Source organism: Phalaenopsis equestris, unplaced genomic scaffold (assembly GCF_001263595.1).
Source record: "Phalaenopsis equestris unplaced genomic scaffold, ASM126359v1 Scaffold000412, whole genome shotgun sequence".
NCBI classification, from domain to species: domain Eukaryota; kingdom Viridiplantae; phylum Streptophyta; class Magnoliopsida; order Asparagales; family Orchidaceae; genus Phalaenopsis; species Phalaenopsis equestris.
The window spans coordinates 86,549-104,055 of record NW_018164853.1 but is presented as its reverse complement, the minus strand read 5'-3'; the positions used below and the strand labels follow the sequence as shown (position 1 = coordinate 104,055).

General features: G+C 38.1%; 1 protein-coding gene across 2 annotated transcripts in view; it reads right to left on the bottom strand.

Annotated features, from left to right (window-relative positions):
* Positions 1 to 17,507, bottom strand: part of LOC110027031 (peroxisome biogenesis protein 5) — a 65,976-nt gene that overhangs the window by 23,187 nt on the left and 25,282 nt on the right. For both annotated transcript variants that reach the window (XR_002294290.1, XM_020728290.1), the window contains exon 7: positions 14,524 to 14,646. Coding sequence is in view for 1 of the 2 variants with exons in the window: in XM_020728290.1 (XP_020583949.1) it covers positions 14,524 to 14,646 (123 nt within the window). In the remaining variant the exon portion in view is untranslated. The remainder of the gene's footprint in view (positions 1 to 14,523; positions 14,647 to 17,507) is intronic.

The following is a 17,507-nucleotide window of genomic DNA, read 5'->3' as shown; positions in this document are numbered from 1 at the left end:
TATATATATATATATATATATTTTAAAGTCCAAAGGCTGATTTTATTGAAATAGAAAGGATACATAAATGTTGTATGAGAGCGCCCAAATGAGGCACCCAACCCATACGATACAAGTACAGTAATACCTCAACAAAAAGATACAGATAGACTCAATAAAAAGTAAAACAAATTTAAAACATGCAAAAAACAAGTAGCTAGAGACGAACCAGTTTAGTCCTGTCTCTTCCTCTAGTTTTAGGAGCGGAGTCAGATAACAAATTTTGAAGAGTCGTGCTATTGTCAGGAGTAACTAATTTATCATTCATTAAATTTCTAAGTTGGAGTGTGCCCCCAGCCTTCTTCTTCCGCCGAGAAGTGTAAATCTGCCATTCTTCATCTGAAGACTGTCTCATGTAATCATCGGTCTGATTTGATGTTAAAACCGCAGTAGAAGGAAAGGCAGTCGTTGCCACCGTGATAGGTTCCAGTGTATGTTAAGTGTGAATTGTTATCTCTGCACCCGATGTTTCCTGAATAGGAGTTGCAGGACTATCCTGATTTTCGGTTCGAACATTATTCGTTGTAGTACGGTCAGGAGAAGGGATCCTAGGGGCAGACACTAACTCCTGTCTTGTGGTGATTCCCTCCTCAGGTTGGCTGTCATCTGACTTGCTGGAAGCGCGTTCAGGCACATGGGGTGCACTAATAGTGTGTTCCTGCTTTTGACTATTGGTTCTGAATTGTGGGTGCAATTTGAAACATTTCTCCTGCGGGTGTCCAAACATCTTACAGTGCTTGCAATAGTAAGATTTTTGTTTCATAATAATTTTTTGTCGATAAACATTGTGAGCAGATCCAAGCCAGACTTCTACATCTAGTAGTGTAATATCTCTTTCAATCGAAATCCTTGCAATAGAGGGTCTTGAGAAATGAACTAGAGCTAAGTCTACTTGCAAAGGTTTTCCAAGGATAGTCCCAATTGCATATAAGATAAGTAGGTCAAAGAATTGAAGCTTGAGTTCAGGTAATGAGAACCAGATAGGTGCAATTGGGGGTTCTTGACTGGGATCAAAATTAGGGGTCTATTTGAGCAATTTCATATGTTTGCCCTCGATTGTGATGAATTTCTTTGAGAAAATCCTCATGTAATCTTCTTTTATGCTTAGTTGTATCATAACATGTCTTCCATCGAAAGGGCTCACCTGTCAATATCCAGCCAGTTTGAAATATTCAAAAACCTTCCTGATGATCTTCATCTTAGGGCAACCTAATTGGAACTTTCCAACTAGTGTAAATTTGTATTTTCCTGCACGAGTAAATTTCAGTGTCAGAAAAGATAATTGCTGGTCTTGCCCGTCTTTTTCTCTACTTTTTGGATGAGATTGTAATCACCGTTTCCTGCAACTGAATCATAGTACATCTGCGGGAATACCAGACTATCTGCAAGGTGGAAAGGAGAGCTGTGTTTGTGAACTATTGTAGCATAGAAGGGTTTGGCGGGATTATCATCGGGGACAGCGCCAACGTAGGAAAATCCTGAGGCCATTAGCGTGCTTCACACAAGCACTTTAGCAAATGGCGTACGCGAGCAGTCGAGCCGAAACTCTGGCGGAGCAGTCGAGCGGCCTTGACGAACCTACAGCACGAAGCGCCGCATACACGAGCCGCAGATGACGCGATAGACGATAGCAGAAGGCTCGAAGACGCAACAGGCGATGCAGCAGGCGAGCAGGCTCGACGATGGGAACTCCTCCTCCAGCCAGGGCCGAAGACGAAGACGGAAAGGATCAAAACGAGCAAGCGAAAACAGATTTCTGTTTCGAGCTAGGGTTCGCCATGAGCGGAAAACCTAACAGAGCAAAGAAAAAGAACCATCGCGATGTTATATAGAAATGATTATAATATATATATATATATATATATCCAACCAACCAACAACCTAAAATCTTCATTTTCAAGCATAAGTAAAATGGAATTGTAATTTTCTCTAATCTTTTTAATCAACACTCTATACATCAAAAAAATATGAATAGACGATGTTTAAACTCCAAAAATAAATTACAATAAGCAATTTTATTCAATGTAAAGTGTATTTTATAATAAATACATCAAACTGACATAACTGTAACATGTTGTGACACCAAGGGAGAAATTAATGAATGGCATGTGAGAGCACATGCCCCTATAAAATTTTCATTTATCTTTTAAGTAATAAATTTAAATTAATATTCCACAACTAATTAATGTGCCTCTAACCTAAAAAAAAAGTAAGTTTAATAATAAAAATTAATTCATATATCCCCAATAAGATTGATTCTTCGCGATGACACTATGATGACACAATTAAAGGAGAACATAGTTCATAATAAATGCTCAAAATAGATAGAATTTTAACAAGTCATTGCACACCTAAAAATTTAACTATTGATTTTTTTTATTCATGAGTGCCATGTTATGGTAAATGAAAGGGGGCCAATGAAAGATGGCCCAAACTAGCCCTATCAATTGATCAAAACTCAAATGGGGCAAACCCTGACCCTGAATGAATTCAAATAGTTTCAAGTAAGATTCAATTTAATTTTGATTAAAGTTGACCCAAATATAACCTTTAACCCATATTAAATTGGTTGTTCAAGCCATATTTCAAGTTGACCTAAACCGAGGAATAAGCCGGCTTGCACAAGTGGATTCCATTTTTTAAAATACCAAGTGGCAAAAAAAAAACTAGGGTAGAACATAATGGAGATCAACACGAAGTGTTGTAGTGATGAGATATGAGTACCTTTTTTTTCTATAAAAGCATAATTTTATAACCACTAAATGACATGAGTACATTCAGAAGCAATTACGAATAGTTGGCAGAGAAAAATAAGATGACTCAAAAATACAAAATCCTATCCTCGAAAAGAAAAAAAATACAAAAACATACATTAGTAATACCATGCTTGAAACCAAATGAATCTTGAACCATGACGTTAAATTTTTTATCATTCGTTTCTCACCTGTCAAACAGGGTTTAAAAGCTCCTTTTCTCCAAAGCATCAATGCTCTGTAAACGATGCAATGAAATGTGATCATCCACTTCGTCAGTAATATGATGAAGGCCAATTATATTACGAAGATTAATATCAATATTCATGCTTGCAAGAGCTAAGTTGATTGTATCCCAAGGGTTAGCAAGGGGAGGCAGCATAGAAGGGTTTAGTTCCTTTTAAAGGTCTGTGGTTGATTTCAAATTCTAATTTCAATCCTAGTATGAAACAGGGGGAACAACAACTATCATGTTAAAAATTTGGATCTGACAAATAGGTTGCTTGCATTGTTTATGAATGCTAAGTTTCTTCAGCTCCAGATAAATCTTGAAAAAATTTAGCGTAATTATGCACAAACAACTCGCAAGAAAATATGAAGGAATGCCATCAAATTTGGCCTTTTGTCAATACACGAGGAATCAAAATGTACCTCTTTTCACTAGAAATAGAAACATCTAATTCAACCAGCATTCTAACCACTAATTAACAAGAGAGACAAGTCATTGTAGTATCCACATGCAAAGATTTATCAAAAAATAAAGTCCAATGAGTATAACATAGATTTGTAAAAATAATGTAGTGAGGACGAGAAAATAGAACCAAAATAGAAGTGAAAGGTGGTTCTCCAAAAAATTCATAGTAAGAAAACCATTTTAGCACTCACATAAGGTATCCATTTACATTGTAAGATTGCATTGAAAAAGGTCTGATGTATTATGCATTTAATGATTGTCTTATAATGATGTAACGATAGTCAATGAGACTAACTAAAAGCCTCCAACAAAGTGTAATTCTAACAAGAATTTAAGAAAGATCTCCAAACTGGGTGGCCAAAATATAATTTACTCAAATAAAAAATGAGAGTGTATTAACAAGCTCTGAAATCTTATTTTTAATGAAAATAAATGCAAGTTCGCATTGAAACATAAAGGGTTGCTTATGGCGAAGTGGTTATAAATCTTGTTATGAGAAAAAGGGAAAATGATTGGGTGAGGGCTGCGGAAAACTGGAGGACTTCAGCCACCCAATAACTTCAGTGTATTGAGGTGTGCAAGCAAGAAAAGTAACAAAAATTTATTTTGTGAAAGGAGGCTCCTTGAAGAAACAAAAGCCAACAAAACATGTGGCGATGTTGAAAGTGGTTGAATGCTAGGTGCAATAGGTGCAGGGAGATGAGAAAGAAACTTGATTCGGGAGTGAAGACAAAGAGCTCAATTGACTAAGGATTCAACCAAAAGAAATCATAAAAACATATACATAAATGACAAAGATTTTGACCTTGGGTATGCATGTGAAGCTCAAAAAGCTGAGGAATATTTGGTAAGTGAGAAAGTAGAGGATGCCATTAACGATGCATAACCTGGATGTCATGCCAAAAGGTGTTGGAGAACAGAAGCAAATGCTGATAAGGAAAACCCTATGCAGCCCAACAAAAAGTACCGTTGGGAGATGTTATAGAAATGAGCTAAATAGAAAGCACCTGTAAAGATACATGTGCCACACCCTGGCAACAAAAAACTTGAGAAAGGGCCAACAAGCAACATTTGTAAGCTATCACAAGCAAAGGGAAGAGAGCGACAAATTAGGACTACATGCGAGAGAACTTTAATAAATGACCAGGATAGGAAATAATTTTGTGCCAAACTATCGAAAAAGCTTAAGATGCCAAATTAAAATTGATTCAAGTTAATTTAAGATAAATATATTTTAATAGGAATGAATAAAACTTAATTCATTCTCTAAACTACCATATTATTGATGAATCTAGTCATATGGTTGACTTTAAATTTTGATAAAAACACTAAATATTTTATAAAAATAATCAAGTCAGATAGTGGGTAGATTGGGTTAATACATTGCCTATTGATAAACCTTTCACAACCAGAACTAAGCACGTTGCAGGAGGGTTGAAGTATGTGTATACAAATAAGTGATCACATCCCTTTGACAACCTAGCACTCTCATTTAGCACATCCAACTCTCCTGCTCCTAACATACTTCTCTTGAAGTTAAAGATCTTAATACTCTTGAAAATAAAGGCACTTTGGGGTTTCTAAGGCTTCTTTGGAGTTTTCAAGGTCTAACACTTCTTTGAAATCTCCTTTGAAGAACGAACTAGCCAGCCATAAATCCCACTTCTTTGATTCTTTGCACCTTTTTAGTTCGATTAATCATGTAATTGGAGGAAGCTAAATATTGTTAACTTTACCCTCTTTATTTTAACATAAGAAATTAGTATTGATTGGTCCTAAATCTCAAATAGATGTTGCCATTGAACGATACAACAACAACAACAAACCTTTATCCCACTAAGTGGGGTCAACTACAAGAATTCTTTTTGTCCCTGGTGTCCTACTGAGTGTCATATTTTCCAAGCTTTAGAAAATCGGACCAAACAGGCCGGTTCGACCGTGAACAGGCCATAGGTTCGGTTTCAGTTGGCCAAAAAACCCTCCCCGCATTGAACCGTAATGAAACAGCTGGAAGCAGAGGTTCAACCATTGAACCGTTTGGAACCAACGATCCAACAATTGAACCGATTTATTTTTTTAGTGCTTCTTGAGAGATACTTTTGGAATCATAATACTTGATTGCTAATCTTCTTACAGCAATAGTGTATCATGCATATTGTTTTATTGTTGTTTAATTTATAAGCACCTTTATTCACATTAAATCATGTCCATTATAATTAATTAATTACTATACATTTATGCAATTGAGTATTCAATATTATCTTTTTATCTTTTGTTTACTTAAAAATATTTTTTATTTGATGCTCACATTTTCTTATTTTTAATTCCTTTTGAAAAAACAATTAATTATAGTCGTGGAATGACATAGTTTAAGGAATCAACAATGTTATATGTTACAGAAGAAAATATTAGTCATTTAAATGAGTTGTTTAAGTTCACATATGATTTATATTTCATGATATATTTTTTATACTACACATACTACATCATTAATATGTCATTTAAGTTATATTTAATATTTTTTTTATATTTGTAATGTCACCTGGTTCAACCGTTGAACTTTGAACCTCCTCCTCTTCCGATTAAATGTATGGTCCGGTTTTCAAAACCTTGATATTTTCATTTAATTCTAATAGATTAAAATCATTTTTTGTACAATAAACTCAAGGCTTTTTATGTCTACCTTTGCCTTTCTTAACATAAGTCGAATCTATAACATTTACTCTCCTAACCAGATCATTAGATGGTCGACGTTTAATGTGACCAAATCTTTAATGTGACCAATGGAAAAAACCCATCTAAGACGACTCTCTCAAATTTTGATCCGCCATTGGAGCTACACCAACCTATCACGGATATATTCATTTTTGCATTTTGTCTCTAAGTGTCAAGCTACTCTCAGCCACTCATCCACCAAGCATTCTCATCTCAGCAACACTTTACTTTATGCTTCTCTTTTAAAGGCAAACATTTTGTTCCATAGAGCCTTGCAAGTCTCACCATCATTGATACCAGAACTAGTAGAAAGAACAGTGGAACAAAAATAAACTTTTATAATATAGAAATAGGATTACAAACCAACTCAAATAAAAAGAAAATAAAATAATAGGAATCCTCTAGTTAGGGATGTAGGAAAATGTCTGAGGGCGATGGTGGTGTCAGCGGGGTGGTAGAGCAAGATGAGAAAGGTCGGGTGGTTGTTTGGGTAAGTTGTAATAGTGTTTAGTTGGATGTAGGTAGGTAAACCAGCAAGGTTGTGGGGGAAGTGGGAGTAGTGGTATAGTGGTTGAGGCGTATGGGGGTGGTAAGCAACTAGGGGAGAGGAAGGAAAAGGAGTCGGTGATAAGAACCGAAGGAGATTAGAAGTTCACAACACCACCTCGGAGCAGGATAAAGCCGAAACACCGCACCGATATAAACCTAATAAGAGGGAAGAGACTCCAAACAGAAGATTTGAAAACAACTCTACTAGAACTACCTCCTACACAAAAGGAACAACCATTTATAGCCTTCTACTTCTACACAAAAGCAAGCGGAGTGGGTAGGTAAGAGGAATCCAGAAGAAAAACTCTTCCAGAAGAAGATGTGCGGAAGATACGCGAAGCAGTCCCTGTATCGCGAGGGTTCGCGATCCGCTTCCTTCTCCATCGCGCGGGATCGCAATCCCGTCCACCTCGCTGTTCCGCGAAGCTTTGCGGGTTCGTAAGATTGAAGTGCCCCGAAGCTGTGGGACGCATTTAGCGCTTGCATCAGTCTCCTGAGGTTGGGGAAGCTTCAACCTCTTTTGTCGAAGCCCTAGTTTCTTGAAAGTATGGCGTTAAGTCGGCGGCGTTGAATATGGCTGAAATTTTGTAATCCTTAGGCAGGTCGATATTGTCAGCGTTGTCGTTCAGCTTCTAAAGTGCTATGAATTGTCCATCTGCTCTCGGCTTAAGCTTCCCGGATGATCCTGCAGAATCTTTCCTTTTTCAATCAAATCCATACGAGCTCGACTTCCTGAAACGTTACTTTCTCATAGATTTATTTGCCTGTGCCTGCTCTTTTTTATTATGCCAAAGAATTTCCTTGCAAACTTCTTTGTGAAGCTTTTGAATCTTGTGAACTCGTTCTATGGCATCCTTGCTAGTTTTTGAAGATGGTAGGAGTGACACCAATTCCAATAGCGTGAGCGGATTGTGTCCGTACACAATCTCGAAGGGAGTTCGTGCAGCAGTTTGACTGATGGATCGGTTATAGGCGAACTCAGCTTGGGCTATGATAAGATCCCACTGTCTTATGTTCTTTTTTTACACGAAATATCTCAAGAGATTGTCGAGGCTCCGATTTACTTCCTCTATCTTTCCGTTTGTATGTGGATGAGCTATCAAGCTGAATTGGAGTTTGGTACTAAGCTTCCCCACAGTGTCCTCAAAGAGAGGCTACAAAATTTGACATATCTATCGGAGGTGGTCTTAGAAATTACTTGCAACATTACAATCTCTCTGAAGCATAGATCGGCAATATGAGAGGCATCTAGTGTCTGATGATAAGGTACAAAGTGGGTCATCTTGGAGAATTTGTCTACTATAACCATTAAGAAGTCCTTGTTTCTTTGTACCTTAGAAGTCCTAGGGTGGAATCCATGCTGACGTCCACCCACGGTGCCTCTAGTATTGGAAGTGGTGTGTATAATCTAGCATTTTGAGCTCTTGTCTTTACCAGATGACAAATCCTGCATTGCTTGACATGACGTTCTATATGTCTTGTTAGCTTTGGCCAAAAAAATACTCTCTTACGAGGGTGAGGTCTTGTCTTTGTTGAAATTACCTACTAGTCCTCCGTTGTGGCCTTCTTGAACAATGGCCTCCCTTAGTGAACGCCGAGGAGTGCATAACTGACTATGGTGGAACAGATATTCATTTGGACAATAATATTGCCCTGTTGGCTTCTCCTGACATTGTACACATATGTTTTTGAAATCATCGTCTATTTCATATAGATCCTTTATAATCTCGAAGCCCACAACTTGCGTTTGCATGGATATGTTCAATAGGTTTCGACGACTCAGTGCATAGACTACGCTGTTTTGTCTTCCTCTAATATGTTTTAGCACAAACTAGAATGAGGCTAGAAATTCCACACAAGTATCGTGTCGTCACTTTAGTTTGCTCTGGCTATTAAGGAATTTTAGGGCCTCGAAATCTGTAAGTAATGTAAACACGTTAATCAATAGGTAATGACTCCAATTTTCTAGAGCACATACAATGACAGAATTTTTTGTCGTAAGTTCAGTATTTCCTCCTAGATTTGTTCAACTTCTCGCTGAATAAAGCAATGGGGTGTCATCCTTGGCTTAGTACTGCTCCAATCCCCATGCCGGAAGCATCACATTCTGCCTTGAAAAGTTGGTTGAAGTCAGGTAGTGCTAGCATGGGTGCCTGAGTCACCTTTTCTTTCAAAACTGTCCTGGGTTATTGCTGTCCACAAAAACTACTTCCCTTTTAGAAGTTCAATTAAATGGGAGGTGAAAGTGCAGAAGTTTCTGATGAAGGATGCCAACCCTAAAAATTGCCTCAGCTCGGTGAATAATTGTGGTACGTCCCAGCTGATAATGACCTTTATCATTAAAGAATCCATATGAATACCTGCACTAGACACAATGCGACGCAGAAAACATATCTGATTTGTCATGAAATGACATTTTTTTGGATGGGAATATAATTGCTCAGCTCACAGTACCTCGAATACTGCCTTCAGGTGATACAAGTGATCCTTCTTTGGTTGGTTGTATACCAGAATGTCGTCAAATTAGACAACGACAAACTTTCCAACATAAGGTCGAAATATTTGGTTCATTGATCTCATGAAGGTGTTAGGCGCGTTCAACAAACTAAAAGACAATGGTATTTCCAAGTCCGTCCTGCGTCTTGAAGGCGGTCTTCTAATAGTCTCCTAGTCTCATCCATATCTAGAGAAGTCCGCTGCTCAAGTCGAACTTGGAGAAGAAAGTGGCTTCATGTAACTGTTCTAAAAGATCATCCAAGCGGGGTATGAGAAATTGGTACTTGATGGTAATCTTGTCGATGGCTCGGCTGTCGATGCACATTCTCCACGATCCATCCTTTTTGGGTACCATCATAACTGGGGTTGCACACGGGCTCATGTTTTCTCTGACTAGTCCTCTTGCAATGAAGGTCCCACACTTGTCGTTGTAGTTCTTCATACTCCGCAGGTCTTAATTTATAGGCAGATTGGTTTGGCAAGACGGATCTTGGTATATGGTCAATGGCGTACTGAATGTCCCTTAGTGGTGGTAATCCCTCTAGTAAGTTGTTGGTCATAACATCCTGAAAATTCTGTATCAATGGTTGCAATGGTGTTGGTACCTCTCTTTCTTCTTCACTTCCTTCCAGGAGGACTAATGCTAGTGTTTCAGGGGCATCTCTAATTAACTGCAGGAAAGTGGTATGAGTAACTAATGTTGCCTCTGTATCGCTCTCACCTTTCGGCATTCTTAGCAGGTAACTATGTTTCTCATTCTTCTTGAAAGAATGTGTTCTTGAACCCGTCGTGTTCAGTCTTACCATCAAATTTCCCATGCCTACCTAATAGAATGTGGCAGGAGTCAATAGGAACCACGTCGCACCATACCTGTTTCATGGAGCTGGTCTCCGATGGAGAAGTCAATTAGGCATTGCTGATCCACACGTATCTCATTGCCCTTCTTCAGTCAGGTTAGAGAATATGATTGGGGATGCTCCTGTGTGTCCAATCCAAACTTTTTTTATCATGAGTGTGGACACCACGTTCTTGCAACTTTCACTGTCGATGATTAGGATGCAGACCTTCCCCTTGACGGTGCACTTGGTGCAAAAAATGTTATACCTTAGCCAAGGTTGGTCATGCTCGGGTTCGAACTACAGTATTCGTCAAACGACTAGTTCTCCTTCAATACCGTGGAGCTAAAGCTCTTCTTTTGGGCTCTCCTCTCATTCCTCATCGACTCCCTTGACGACACATTGATCTGTGAGTGTGACGACTCATCTTGTTGGGCAGCTGGAGGCTATGTGACCTTAGTCCTGGCACCGAAAACATTTCCTGGCTAGCACTGTATTTGAGGGACTACCTTTCTCTAGCTTCTTCCCGCTCTAATCTATTTTATCAGTTCCTTGTCCAATTATGTTATTTCCTCCTAAGGCACCCTTGTCGATCGTAGAAGTTGCAGGTAACTGCTTGGCTGAAGGTGGCGGTCTGAAGGATGACTGTTGTCTGTTTTACTTCTGTTGCTTTTCCACCTTGAAAGTTAGTGTCTAGACATCCCCAAAATCCAATACGGTTGTAGCTATACCAAATTGCTAAAGGTCGGCTTTAAACCCCCGAGATATCTGGCGATCATATGCTCTTCTAGCTCTGTCATCTTGCACATTAACTACAGGTGGTCAAATTGGGCCATGAACTCCTTAACCGACAGATCTCCTTGCTGCAAGTTGTGGAGTTTTAGGAGCATGTCCTGGTGAGGTACTTCTTTTGCATTGCCTTCTTCATTTTCTCCCGCTTAGTTATCTTCTTAATTCCTTCACTCCTCCTCTGCCTTTGTAGATTTTTCCACCATAAGAAGACATTATTCTTTAGTTTAATTGCAGCTAGCTTAACTTCCTTGTCCTCTGGTATGTCTTTATACTCGAAAAATTGTTTGACTGATTGCAACCAGTCGATAAACTTATCCCATGCCTCCCTCGAACTCTGGGAGGTTAATCTTGATGCCAAAGTCCCGCTGACCTTCATAAGGGGTATCTTCTCTCAGCCTCCTTTGATATTAGATACCAAAATGACGTGATTGGCATTCTTCATCATTGTGATCTTCCTTGTGGAACAAATTAATCTCTTCCTCCCTGCATCCATTAGACTCTCCCGATCACGATCGAAGGTAATCTTTTCCTGGTTTCCATCATCCAGCTCTGCTAGTATCCGTTGTAGATGATGGATTTCTCGTTGACTCTTCTCTCGGGTCGAGTCTGATGAACCTCCTTGCGGTGGCATGGCTAGGGTTGGGAATCGGCTAAATTTGGTGAAGGTGACTTGGGTTGGGGCGCATGCTAGGAGACCCTATGATAAGACTAGGGTTGAGCTAGCTCTGATATCAAATAATACTGGAACTAGTAAGAATAACAGTAGAACAAAAACAAACTTTTATTAATATAGAAGTAGGATTAGAACCCGACTCAAATAGAAAGGAAATACAATAATAGGTGAATCCTCCGATTAGGGGTGTAGGAAGATGTCCAAAGACGGTGGTGGCTTCAGCGGGGTGGTAAGGCGAGATGAGAAAGGTTGGGTGATTGTTTGGGTAAGTTGTGACGGTGCTTGGTTGGTTGTAGGTAGGTAGGACAACATGGATGTGGGAGAAGTGGGAGTGGCGTTAGAGTGGTGGAGGCGTATGATGGTGGTAGACAGTTAGGGGTGAGGTAGGAAAAGAGGTCGGTGAGAAGAAGCAAAGGAGATTGGAAGTTTACAACGCCACCTCGGAGCATGATACAGCTAAAGCATCACTTGCCGTTAGATACAGCCCTAATAAGAGGGAAGAGACTCCACACAAGAGATTAAAAGATAAATCTACTAGAACTATCTCCTACACACAAGGGGCAACTATTTATAGCCTCCTACTTCTATACATAATGAAGGGGAGTGGGTAGGTAAGAAGAATCTAGAAGGAAAACTCTTCCAGAAGAAGACGGGTGTGGAAGATACGCGAAGCAGCCGCTGGATCGCAAGGCTTTACGATCCGCTTCTTCATCGCATTAGATCGTGATTCCGTCTGCATCTCTATTCCGCGAAGCTTTGCAGGTTCGCGAGATTGAAGCGCCCCGAAGCTACGGGGTGCATTCAGCATCCGCGTCAATCATTTTATAAAATTTTTATTCAGTTTAAGCGTACTTTTCTATCACACAATAGGCTTGATGCATTCCTTTACTTCACCCAACCAACTTGAATCTACTAATAACATCCCCATCTATATCATCATCGCTTTGAACAATAGACCTCAAATATCTAAAGCACTCACGTCCTTTAATGATTTGATCACCCAAAATTACAACTCTGTCACTAAAGGTAATACTACTAAAATTACATTCCATGTATTTAGTCTTAGATCTACTCAAACGAAAGCCTTTAGAATCCAATGTAGACATCCATAAATCAATTCTAGTATACACATCTTTAATCACTTGAATATAAGTCATATCAACACATTTCTTCTCTAGAACTCTCCAAAGGATTTATCTTGAAACTTTATCGTAAGCTTTTTTTAAATTAATAAAAATCATATGTAAATCCTCCTTATTCTCTCTATACTTCTCCATTAAATACTTCTCCATTAAACCTCTCAACTCAATAAATGTATAGCTTCCATAGTAGACCTACTCAACAAAAATATGAACTGATTATGAGAAATCTTTGTGTCACATCTTAACATATGTTCAATTACCCTCTCCTATAGTTTTAAAGCATGCACATCAACTTAACTGCTCTATAAGTTGCACACTCTTGTAGATCCTCTTTACTCTTAAAAATGGGGATGAAAATACTCTTCCCCCACTCAGGCATTTTTTAGTTCTTGAAAGAATATTAAAGAGTTTAATAAGCCAAAAACACTCTCAAAACTCCTAAATATTTTCACACTTAAATTGGAATATCATCAGATCCTACTGATTTTCCACCCTTGGTTTTCTTGAAGGCCTCCTCAACTTATTTTTTACTAATGCCACGATAAAAATAAAACTTTTATTATTACTAATGATATTAAGATACTAAGGTCGATCGTATTTTCAGCAACTTCACCGAAAATTTTATCAAAATAGCACACCTACCTATGTTAAATATCTTCCTCTAAGAAAATAACTTTTTGATTTTCATCTTTAATACACTTTACTTGAATTAAATATTTACTTTTATTTTCTCTTTGTATAGACACATTTGATTGAACATTACTTTTGTCACATGCTATTAAACATTTATAAATGTCTAAAATCATGCTTTGATGTTGCTTTCTTTTTCTTTTTCTTTTTTTTCTTTTTCTTTTTTTTTTGCCTAAAGTTTATAGTGTGCCTAGCATTTATTTCAAGCTCTTAGTCGGACTTCTTTCATCTACCACATATGGGAATTGGATGATATTGTGAGCATGATGCCTGTATTATGCTTCCTTTAATGCTGATAGTTTGAGCTTGTAAGTTTGATAAATTTGATGCTATGGATGATAATTAATTTGCATAATTGTCATCTTAAATTTGTGTAAGCTAATGCACACAAGGTGATGAGATAAAACATCAAGGACTAACCATAAGCCAACGATGATGCAGTAGCTGATAATAGCATAACGTCCTTCAATGCCTTTTGAGAGGAAAATCCACTAGCATTTGGTCTATATAAGTTGGAGGGATTTGCTTGTAATGTTGATAATCACAGTGATCTACAAGGGTTTAAAATTCATATACGAGTGATTGCGGAGCATAGTAGTTCTTGACTCATTCTAGGTCGAGTGATCCCTGAGGTTGTCCCTACACTAGGTGTGTGATGCAAAAATGTGTTGTATTTATTCACCAAGCACGTGCATCATGTCCAGCATCACTGAACAGTAAATGTTACTTTCCAATGAGGGCAGAACTATTCAATGGGCATTGGTGTTTGGAGATCCCAATCAGTTCTAACATGCGAAAACGATCATGAGCTACTTTAGTATTTCATTGTTGCTTATACATAGAAGTGAAAACTTATTTCAAATGTTGTTCCTATATGTAATGCAAACCCGTACTGACATTAGGATAAAAAAATTTCCTGGCTGTAGATTACCTTGTAGTGTTGACAATGTCCCCTTTGAACTGGTTAACTACCCATTATATACATAATTTATTTGACCATAAATGATACTTGAAGTCAAAATAAGTACTTTTTTAAGATGGAGTTCATACTAGGCATATAAAATGGCCGTGACATCCAGAAGCTACTTTAAAATCCACAAAAAAGGTGAAAATTTCTAGGGGTATTAGAGAACGCTGAAATTACCTGGAACTTTGGGTCATTATTTTGAGCTAATGTGTGTGCAAGCATCCGAGTCTGCTCCATTGCTGCTATGTTGGATAGGTTTGAACCTACCAGCTGACCGGCTGAGGCCATTTGTGCTTGTTCCTGTTATTTAGTGGAAAATTATACGTGCAAAAAAAAAAAATAAATAAATAAATAAATAAATAAATAAAAACATTATCATTCCAAATACTTACTAATCAGAATTGTAAATAGAGAAAAAAGCTCTAAATTTGTCAGTACTTAAACTTTCCTAGAAAGAAGGGACATGATACAAACCGAGATGAATTTTCACAGAAATTAAGGCAAATAAAATTCTTTACTTCACCAATACAAAACAACACAACACAAATGCATAAAGATAAGCATCTACAATTCAAGAGGTAGGCGATTTCACTGAAAGCCTACAATTCGAGAGGGAGAAAATCTCCCCCAAACCCTAATCCTATGAATCAAAGCCAATAATCTCATAGCATAACCTAACCCTAAGCACAATAAGCCTTATTTATACCCCACAATAATAACTAATAAAAGACTAAATTGCCCTTAGACGTCAGTGTAACAATACTCCTCTCACAAAAAGACACATGGTCCTCAAGGTGAGAAAAAAAGAAAATTATTATTGGATCCTATCATATGACACCCACATGTCATCATCATCTGAAAATCCTTTCTATTTAATTAGAAATTTGTAGTGGCCTTCATGAGTTTGAAATGCAGTTATATGCACATCATTCGGCCGCATCACAACTTATTGGTACCTTGACTATAAGTCAATCTTAGAGAAGATAGCTGCTTCAAAAAGCTCATCTAGCAACTCATCAATCACCGAAATAGAAAACTTGTCCAATATTGTTTCCTTGTTTAGAGCCCTGTAATCCATACAAAACCTCCGACTCCCATCCTTCTTCACCAATAAGGCTGTACTGAAAAAAAGGCTCACTGTGGGTTTGATAATCTCTGCCTCGAGCATCTCCCTAATTAACCCCTCTATCTCATCATTCTGAATTTGCGGATACTGATAAGATCTGACACTGATAGGAGAAATCCATTGCTTCAATATAATGGCATGCACTTGCTCCCTCGGTGGTGATAATCGGCTAGGATGCTTGAAGATGTCAGAAAACTTTTATAGAAACTACTAAACACACTCGGGGAACTCTACTGACTTTGTATGTCGGATTTCCTTTAGACTTTGCAACTCCAAAAAATAGTTCAATCATGCTCCTTGTATCGTACTGACCATGGTTTTGAATGAGACTATGGTTCTGCACAAGCGAGCATCCCCTCTAAACCCGACACCAACTCTCCCAATCCTCACAGTCACAAAATAATTCAGTAACACTTCTACAAGGCGACATCAAAATTGCAGGAAAGCTAGTCCTCATAGCATTTGCACAATTTTCTTCAAAATTCTAGCAGTTATCATTATTTTCTTCACAAGCACCATGAGCATAGAAGGTCCACTAAAGCTAACTAGCGTGAATTGTATTATAGAATACAATAAAAAGGACCAGGAGTCCAAACCCAAGCAAAAGTCCATCAGTTAAATGTTAGATTTAGTTATTTCATGACTATCTATATAAGACTACGCCATCTCCAAATAGTGGTCCAGACACATATGAAAAAAAAGATATTTTTTAATAGTAATATTAATTATGTGAGCCCCTTACAAGACTAGTAGGCCCCACTGTTAGAAAATTTTGATGGATCAATGAATGCAAAGATCTATGACTAGAGAAGCAGGAGGAAGCCAAGTAATAAATTTGAAGCAGCATAAGAGAGAGTTCAAAATCAAGAGTTATATATATATATATATATATATATATATAGTATGAGAAGAGTCCAAAGAGGTACCCTACCCATACTATACAAGTACATAAAAACTCCAAAAAAATGTACAGATAGACTCAAAAAAAAATTAAAAACAAATTTAAAGCATGCAGAAAACAGTTGCTAGGGACGAGCCAGTTTAGTCATCCTCTAGTTTTAGAAGTGGAACCAGGTAACAAGCTTTGAAAAGTTGTGTCATTGTCAAGAGTCACTAAAGTATCATCCATTAAGTTTTCAAGTTGGAGTGAGCCCCTAGGCTTTTTCTTCTGCCGAGAAGTATAAACCTGTCATTTTTCATGTGAAGACTGGCTCATATGATCATCGATATGATTTGATGTTTGAACTGCAGTAGGAGGAAAGACAGTCGTTGCCACCGCGATAGGTTCCAGTGTATGCGAAGTGTGAATTGTTACCTATGCACCTGATGCTTCCTGAATAGAAGCTGCGAGACTATCTTGATTTTCAGTTCAAACATTATCCATTATAGTATGGTCAGGAGAAGGGATCGTAGGGGCAGACACCAACTCATGTCTTGTGGTGTTTCCCTCCTTAAGTTGGCTGTCATCAAGTTTGTTGGGAGCGCGTTCAGGCACATGGGGTGCGCTAACAGTGTGTTCCTGCTTTTGACTATTGGTTCTCAATTGTGGGTGCAATTTGAAATATTTGTCTTGCGGGTGTCCAAACATCTTGCAGTGCTTGCAGTAGTATGGTTTTTATTCCATAATGATTTTTTGTCAATAACCATTGTGAGCAGATCCATCTACCTGCAAAGTTTTTCCAATTATAGTCTCAATTGCATATAAGATAGATAGATCAAAGAAATGAAGCTTGAGTTCAAGTAATGAGAACCAGATGGGTGCAATTGAGGTTATTGACTGGGATCAAAATTGGGGGTCTATTTGAGCAATTTCATATGTTTGTCCTCAATTGTGATGAATTTCTTTGAGAAAATTCTCATGTAATCATCTTCTGTGCTCAGCTGTATCATAACATGTCTTCCATCGAAATGGCCCACCTGTTGTCGGCACAAAAAGGAAAGAAAGGTTGTTTGGGGGGGTCACCCGTAAGAAGCTGTCGGCAGCCGGAATTGAAATCCCATCGCCCGCTTCGGAAGGACGTTTTAATTTACGTAT